Here is an 8,861-nt window from a genome sequence, read left to right as displayed (position 1 = left end):
GCTTGGTAAAGGAGGTGGAGCCATACTGTTGTCTTTTTCTATCAACGCGCTATGTGAAATAAACAGCAAAAGGACAATAATCTGGGCCAAGTTAAAGTCAAAAGAGTATAGTAATTTTCCTCCTTGGAAAGCACCATTTGGTGGGAGGTCTGAATAACAACCAATAATCCAGTACAAATTACACTCAGCCATGACTTAAACCCTTCCACACCTGCCCCACAGTCCTTCATTCGAACCCTAACATCCGTAATTATCATTCATATTTGGATTGACGGCATTACAACATTTTCATCCTGAAAAGGGATGCCTTCATGTGGTGGCACTGATGTAGCTAGGTGGTGAAGCTACCTGGTTATACAAACATCCTCAATGCCCTCCCTACCCCTCAAATGGAGGATGATGGGCTGCAGGAGAGTGGCAACTTCAGCCTGCAGTCCACTGGGTTCACAGTCAGATAATCCTGAGGTTACAACTGCTTCTAATTATTACATCACTCTAACTCCATCACCCGTCATTATACTCTTTTTACACTAACCTGGCATAAAATTGCCATCTCTCCATCATGAATGCTGATTTACAATACATTAGCATTAGAATATGATGCTAGTCATGAAGAAATGCTACATGGAAAGGATGAAGAGCTGAAGTATTGTCTTTTTCTGCCACTGAGCTATGTAAAATAAGCTGCAAAAGAATGAAAATCTGGACCAAGTTAGAGTACAAAGATTATATACAGCAATTTATATTTGGATGGACTGCATTTCAACACTCCCATGCTTTACAAACAATCACAAGCAAACCTTACAATAGAGAAAACAGTGCACAAATATAAACTGAACTCGAATATCAATTAGTGGATTCCTTTGTAGAGGATATAGGAATGATGTGTGTTGAGTTAGCGGTGGTGGGAGGGATGGAGGAGGGAGGAGGATAGGGGTGAGGCAGTGTGGTGGAGGGGGAAAGGGTGGGTTCAGGGAGTGAGGAAGCAGGAGGGGTGATGTGAGGGGGTGTGGAGGATGGGGAAGGTGACGAGGAGGGGGAAGGGGTGAGGTCAGGAAGTGACGAAGGGGGAGGAGCAGGGAGAGGAGGTGTGGATAGGGGAAGGATGGCCTGCTGGCGACTCCTGACCAAAGCCTGGTACTTCTCCTTTGCAGCTGGTATCAGAGCCATCAACTTGTGGAAGGAGTCCTGAAAATAAGCCAATCCAAATCATCATCATCAGCCACTACAGCATTATCAATCTCATATTGCTGTCATCACTATCATCATTGTCATAACAATAATAATAATCATCATAATCATCATCATCATCATCATCATCATCACCATCCAGACCCTTATTCCCACATACAGCAAGGTTGAGGTAGGATCTAAGTATAGTATCACCACCATCATCATCATCATCATCACCCTACTTTACCCTTTCTACTGTAACTTGGTATAAAACTGACATCTCTCCACCTTCACTGCTGAGTTGTAACATGAGAATAGCACTAGAATATAATGCTAGAAATGAAGTACTATGGAAATCATGTTGAGCCAAAGTACTGTCTCATTCTGCCACTGAGATACGTGAAATAGGCAGCAAAAGGATCAAAACCTGGGCCAAGTTAAGGCAAAAGGACTATAGTGAAATGTTACTCTGACAATTATGGCTTAAATGCAAAACCGTCATTTTACTTCATACTTTTTTCCTTTAATGTATCTGACTCTGGACATATGCTTAACAGTCCTTTCCCTGAGGCCCAGCAGTTCTACAAACCATAGACCTCCACATGTCACCACTTCAGCACTAACACCCGCCACCCATACTGAATACATACTAGGGGTGTCTCATACAGGACTGGTGTAATGGTATTAGTGGGGGTGTTTTTATGGCATGTCAAATTCAAATCCCTTAAACCATTCCATGCCCCAGCCGGGATTCAAATCTGTGTCCATTGGGATAGTGGATCACCTCTCTACTGATTCACCACCTGCTTACATAATGCTACCTGCAGACATGGAGCAATACCTTTTTTACCTCAGCCTGGCCCAGATGTTTGTCCTTTTGCAGATTACTACAGGTGGCTGAATGGCAGAAAAAGACAATGCTACAGCTCAACACACAGTACTGTACTTTCCACACACTTCTTTGCAACAAGTACCATATTCTAGTGTTCATCTACTGTTACAGCCTAGCAGTCACAATGACAAGATGGCAATTTTAGGTCATTACCATTAAAAAAAAAAAAAAAAAAAAATTATCCTTGCCTTAACCTACTGAGCCTAGGGGATTTATTTTTTTTTATTTTTTAAACTTTGGTCAGTATCTCATTGTACCATTTTTTTTTTTCCTGCACTCTATTAAACTTCCATCCTTACTCGTCAAACTGCTTCCATCGTTACTCATCACATTGCTTCCATACTACTCATCACACAGCCTCCATCCTTACTCATCATACTGCTTCCATCCTTACTCACCACACACTACTTCCACAAAATAACCAACAAAACCAGCACAAACATCACATGAATTCAAACATAAGTGACTGCACCTGAGCTCCCTGATAATTAATGATGCCAACACAGGAAATGTTTTGCTTGATGTGGGTAAGGCCTCCCAGTTTCTTCAGCGACAGTGCAAATACAACCGGCACCTCTTGCAGTTTTGCTTGTTGTAGTGTCTTTTCCACAGCATCATCTAGACCTCCTGCAGGGGAAGAGTGCCTTATATTACTCTTGCTTCTGCTTGGCCTAAAACTGTCAGCTCTTCATCTTGAATGCTGAGGTGTTGCAAAAGATAAACACTACAAGGTTATACTATGCTTCTTTTACATTAACAAGGTCCAGATTTTTTTTCCTGTTGCCACTTATTTCACATAGTCCAGTGACAGAAAAAGGCAATGCTATGGCTCTATATTCCCTCCACAGGATTTTTTTTTTTTTTTTTTTTTACTAGCATTATATTCTAGTGCTAATCTGTTGTTACAACTCAGCATTTACAATAGAGAGATGGCAATTTTATGTCAGGTTATAGTAAAAAAAAAAAGTAGTCAAGAAGAGGTGCTATGAAGAGAATATACAGCCAGAGTACAGGGCATTGTCTTTTTCAGCCACTGAGCTAGAAATGACAAAACTCTGGGCCAAGTTAAGACAAAATGAGTACCAGGTATAAAGCAGCACTTCAGACTAGGAAAAGGGTCAGTACAGAGATGGCATACATGATAAATTACTGTGCAGGATGGGGACACTGATACCCAAAATAATTATTAAAGTTTGAGATGTCTAAAATTAATAAGCTGTACAATAAAAGTCCATCAATCCCAATGGCAGTGGACCGAGAATCATTCGGATTATCAGATTTTTCGGATTTTTGGGTGGGACCCCTAAGACACTTTAATTTCATGTTTAAACTGAAATTTTACCGAATGGATCACTTTTCATTCATTCATAATACAATATGGAACATATTAACATTACGTATTACACAAATCTTTTACTTAATGTATTACTGAACTATATTGAAATATTTTTTGTTGTAAAAGGTATGGAGTGCTAATACAACAAAAGAAGGTGGTGGGTTGTGCCACACACCTTATTGAAGGCACAAACTGTAATTGGTAAACTAAGAGATGTCATGGGTTGTTTAACTCACCAGTAATGCACAGTTTGTCGGCCTTCTTCAAAAATTCGTATTATTGGGATTTTCGGATTATCAGCGTTCGGATTAATGGACTTTTACTGTATTTTCATGTGATTGTGCCTATACAAATAATATTCAGTAGGGAAAAGATAAAAGAATGTCACTAGCACATCATTCACTGCATCATTAAGAAGTAGTACTAGTAATGTGGGCTGGGAATAATGGGCATTTTGTAATATCCATCACTTGTGGTGTCATACTGTTTTGTATATAATCTGAGTGATGATCCTTTTTTTTTACCATGTGTACAGTCAGTATTATTAGCTTCATCTATAACACCATATGTCCTCTTGGGAACCTATCTAAAAGGAATGGCTGTGAGTGTTACATCTCCAAGCTTCTTATCCCTGCTACTCAGCCCTAGCCCTTACAAAGTACTGTACTGTATATCTGCAGAAAACTGTACTGCAGAATACTTCAGAGATGGAGAGAACATTTCAACAAGTACCTAAATGTGAGGAGTAAGAAAAATCTGTAATGATGGCAGTGGGGACAACTAAATCAGGGGAATGGATGACTGAGAGAAAATTGATCCATGAGTATAACAGAAAAATATAGGTAAATAAGAGCGAGGTATAAAGCATATGAGGTGAATGGTACAGTGTATGTGAAGGGATGCTGTACAGGGAACTGAACTGAAATGTATAGATTACCAAAGGCTACACACAACAGAGTGCAGTCAGTAAAAATACACAGAGACCATACAGGTTTTACTTTAATCAAATTTCAGAAATTATTTTTTAAAAACTGGTTGGCTACAATCGACCCTTTCCATCATTAAACACACTTAAAACGATGCTGAGGGACAAATACCAGTACTGTATTGGGTACATTTTACATTATTTAGGAAGTGGAGAGATGGCATGGGGCACAAGGGCTTAGGAGTAAATGAAGAAAAAACAAAAGTGATGGTATCCAGGGCTAGGGGCAGTACTGTCAAAGAAGAAGGAGAATGGCTATGTGCGATTTGCCACAAGGGCATAGGAAGTAATTCCATCTTGTGCAGTGTCTGTAATAATTGGGTGCATAAGAGATGTAGTGGTATTAGAGGTAGACTGCGAGATAACGCTGATTTCATGTGTGCGGTGTGTCAGAGAGAGCAGGTGGAGATTGACAGGCGTGAAAGGATTGAACTTGCTGGTGGATCTCTTGAGTGTGTGGAAGAGTTTTGTTATTTGGGAGACATGTTATGTGCTTGTGGCAGGGCTGGAGCTAGCTCTGTGGCTAGAGCAAGGAGTGGTTGGAAGAAGTTCAGGGAGCTGTTGCCTCTCCTGACATTGAGAGGGTTCTCCCTCTGTGGTAAAGGATCTCTGTATACAGCTTTTGTTAGGAGTGTAATGCTGTATGGTAGTGAGACCTGGCAGTAAAGGAAGAGGATATTCGCAAGCTCAAATGTACAGAAATGACAATGATTAGGTGGATGTGCAGTGCATCCCTGAGTGTGAGGCCTGGGGGAGCTAGGTTTATGATGGAAGAGTTGAGGAGTAGGTTGGGACTGGACTGTATTGGTGCTGTGATGAGGAGAGGCAGACTGAGATAGTTTGGGCATGTGGAGGGGATGAATGATGATAAATGGGTGCTGAAAGTGAGAAGTGTTAATGTTAGGGGTAGGGTTGCGAGAGGCAGACCGAAAAACACCTGGGACGATGTCATTCAGTGTGACCTCAGGGATGAGGGACTGAATAGGGAAGCTGCCACAGATCGAGCAGCATGGAGAGCCGCCATTAGGTGACCAAGACCGATGCATAGAGCCTTCAAAAATTAAACAAAACGATGGAGCTAGAAAAGGACACCTACATTTGGATGCACTGATATAACCGAGCTGCTCCCCTGCCCAGTTATACATACTTCCCTCAACTCCCTCCCTCTCCTCTAAAAGGAGAATGGTGAGCTACAAGAAGATGGCATCTCTGGCCTGTAATCCACTGGGTTCACATTCAGATAAGCCTAGGGTTGTGGTTACTACTACATTACTGTTTATAACACTACTTACAGTACCTGTACTGTACTGTACCATACTGTACAACATTCTCACGCATTCACTCTTAACCCAAAATTTATTGGACCAAACAATGACATGAAATAACAAATAATCAATCACCGCTTACTTCACTCAATTAAGCACATAGAAAAGGGATACAGTAATATAATAACAGCTGACACACTATTGTTGGTTAATTTTCAGCTGACAAAGCTGGGCCACTTCCACACCTTGAATACCAAGTCAAGGGCATATGAAATTCTGTAAGCCTTCATTATGAGGTAGGAATCTCCTTGGTTGCTTGTCAAACTGACTCTCATCCAACTACATTTGGCCATCAACTGAGCTGAAAGAGGTTAGGATCTGAGCCGGGTTAAAACAAACATGCAAATATGTTGTTACCTGGTTCATAGCACTTCTGTATATTTGGTGCCATAATGATGCATGACATCTTGCCCATTAACTTGGTTGTCTGCTTCAGCCCACACACAAACCTCTGCCTGTCAAAAAAAGGGAGTTACAATTTGGCCTAAATTAATAGCATGAATCCAACGATGTATTAATCAACTGTATTTTCATAACTACCAGATTATTTCATTTTCCTTTGGAAGACTTTCTATGGTGATGGGGTTGATGGAGGGTATTTCTAACCTCTCTACTTCAAAGTCTCTCTTATGCTGAATAAAACTGTATCATGAGAGAATAAAATAGAAAATATCACTCTACTTTAATAGGTTAGAGCTGTTTCACTTTAAAAGCTGTTTCATTATTCTGCTGCTGATGAATTAACATCTATTAGTGGTAGGTGGGGGCGCTCACCATCCACTCACTCGACGTAGTGCTGCTCTCAGGTGACTGTCCTCTCCTCTCTTCCTTTCTTCTTTCCTTCCTTCCTCTTCTTTCTTTCCTTCTTTCTTTCTTCTTCCTTCTGTCTACAGGTGACTCTCCACTGACTGACATGGCAAATGGTCTCCTGTACATCAGGAAACCATTTACTACGCTGGGTGATAACCACATAACCAAACTATGGCACCTGGTGGTTTAGTGGGTAACTAAGGCACTCCTGCCAGATTAAGCCAATGTAGGTTTATATCCAAGGGATGGTTGGGGTTTATTGCTCATGTAATGCCACTCAGGGATGAGTGAGGCTGGTCACTCTCATCTTAAATGTCTGGACCAACTTGCCTAGCCCTGGGTTCCTACACTCCTCATGGGGCAACACAGGATTAGATAATGATGATGATGATGATGACGATATTCACTTAAAGTTACTTATGATTCATTATAAAGTTGCTCGCAAGTTAGAAATGAATGTTTTTAAGCTTTAACCACTCAGTCACAAACCAGAAATATGTCTCACTTAGGGCGGTTTCACTTGAAGCAGGTGCTGGCAAAGAACGCCTTCATGTGCCAGTAGTCCGGTGCCTATATAACTCGGTGGTTCCACTGCCTGGTTTTACAAACAACCATCAATTTCCTTCCCATCCCCCAATTGAAAAATGGTGGACTGCAGAAAAATGTCAGCTTCAGCCTATAGTCCACTGGCTTCTTGTTTACATAGGCCTGGGGTCACAGTTACTACTACTACTACTACTACTACCTGTGCTACAACAGCAACAACAAAAATTATCAACTGACTTGATGGCACCCTTGGCAGGGTCCCGTGCATACAGTCGCCTCTGGAACAGAACCACAGCTTTGAGCAATTCTGCTGCCACTTCATTAATTTCATCTGTCACAACATGGGTGCAGTACCTGGGGAGAGGCGTCAGATTAGAGGGTTTTCTCATCAATTCACCCCGAAGGTTAATCCATCCTAAGTCATTTCATTCTTACTAACCTAACCTAACTTGACCTAACCTTCACTAACTGAACATTACTACCGGTAAATCTAAGGTAATCTAACTTAACATGCTGGTAATATAATCTTACCTAACCCAAGCTAACCTAACCTAACAACATAACATAACCATATCTAACCTAACCCAACCTAGCCATATCTATGCTAACCTAATCTACTTACATAAAAGCTGTAAAAAATAGACCAAAAAAAAAAAACTGTAAAAAGTTTACTAACATGCAGTAAAAAGTTTACTGTATAACAGTGTCATCAACACCGGCCACAGGCACCCACATCCAGTCAGGTATTTTAAATTTAAAGGCTATATGTGTTTTTGTCTTAATTTGGGCTTTTCATACTGTACTTTACAAGTAATATACAGTACAGTATATATCACATACCTGTATATATAGTACAATATACAGTACAGTATTCAGTGCATAAGTTATGGTAGTCGCTTAATGTCCAGATCACTTAACATCCTATTTTTCAGAACATACTGTGGACACCGAGTGGCAAATACCTGTATAGCATATGACCACACCAACTAAGCACACTCCCTTCTACCCTATTACCAGTAACAACATACTACCTAACCAATATTCAATACATCAGTGCACCTAAACCCCACTATACGATCTTCCATTGTGCAATTGTTTGCTTATATGATCTTAATATTTCGGCATCTTTTTCGACAAATAATCACCAATTTCCCATATAAGATTGCTATGATCCCTACATCTGATATACAACTGACTGTTTTTTTTCCACGAACGTAACTTAATCACACAGAGGGATCTGACTGCATTCAAGTGGCTCACAATTAAAAAAAACACCTACTCTCTAAAATTACGGTGATGGACGGGATCTGCCAGCATCTTCAGTTCCTGAAATATTATCCACCGGGCTCTCTCTGCATTCATGTGCGTCTCACCCTTGGAATTCTCATCGTTCTCTTCTTTCTTATCTATTTCACCATTATTTCCACTGTCTAGGTTTTTCTCAGCCTTAGATTTTTCCCCTTTCTCTCGTTTCTTATCTACTTCACACTTAGTTCCACTGTCTAATATTTTCTCAACCCTCAATCTTCTTCCTTTCTCTTCTTTTTCATCTATTTCACCCTTGTTATCACTGTCTAATCTTTCCTCATCACTGGATTTTTCTCCTTTCTCTTGCTTTTCTACTTCATCATTAATTAAACTATCCATCTTCTTCCCATCACTATATTTCTCTCCTATCTCCTGTTTCCTCTCCTTTTCACCCTTCATTTCACTGTCCAGTTTATCATCGTGTTCAGTTTCCCCCACATGGCTCGTCTCCTCAGTGTCGACTCCTTCCTAACGGTCTCTTCATCC

General features: G+C 40.6%; 1 protein-coding gene across 1 annotated transcript; it reads right to left on the bottom strand.

The window, feature by feature from the left end:
* Positions 1–778: 778 nt before the first annotated feature.
* Positions 779–8,774, bottom strand: LOC145390094 (selenocysteine insertion sequence-binding protein 2-like). Its single transcript, XM_080265158.1, has 6 exons — positions 8,347–8,774; positions 7,305–7,421; positions 6,069–6,166; positions 2,538–2,692; positions 1,064–1,188; positions 779–800 (listed from the first exon to the last, which is right to left on the bottom strand). The coding sequence occupies exons 1-6, from the start codon at positions 8,772–8,774 to the stop codon at positions 779–781; spliced, it is 945 nt and encodes a 314-aa protein (XP_080121284.1).
* Positions 8,775–8,861: the final 87 nt, after the last annotated feature.

This window comes from Coenobita brevimanus, unplaced genomic scaffold (genome assembly GCF_032717465.1).
Source record: "Coenobita brevimanus isolate Jiangsu-jjx unplaced genomic scaffold, ASM3271746v2 jjx.HiC_scaffold_2817, whole genome shotgun sequence".
NCBI lineage: Eukaryota > Metazoa > Arthropoda > Malacostraca > Decapoda > Coenobitidae > Coenobita > Coenobita brevimanus.
This window is presented reverse-complemented; position numbering and strand designations above follow the sequence as displayed.

Coding starts and splice junctions, on each gene's coding strand:
- LOC145390094 (XM_080265158.1), bottom strand. CDS start 8,774: ATGAAGGGTGAAAAGGAGAGGAAACAGGAGATAGGAGAGAAATATAGT. Junction 2,693..6,068: donor ACAGAAGTGCTATGAACCAG/GTAACAACATAT, acceptor CTTCCCCTGCAG/GAGGTCTAGATGATGCTGTG. Junction 801..1,063: donor CTCCCTGCTCCTCCCCCTTC/GTCACTTCCTGA, acceptor CTCTATTGTAAG/GTTTGCTTGTGATTGTTTGT.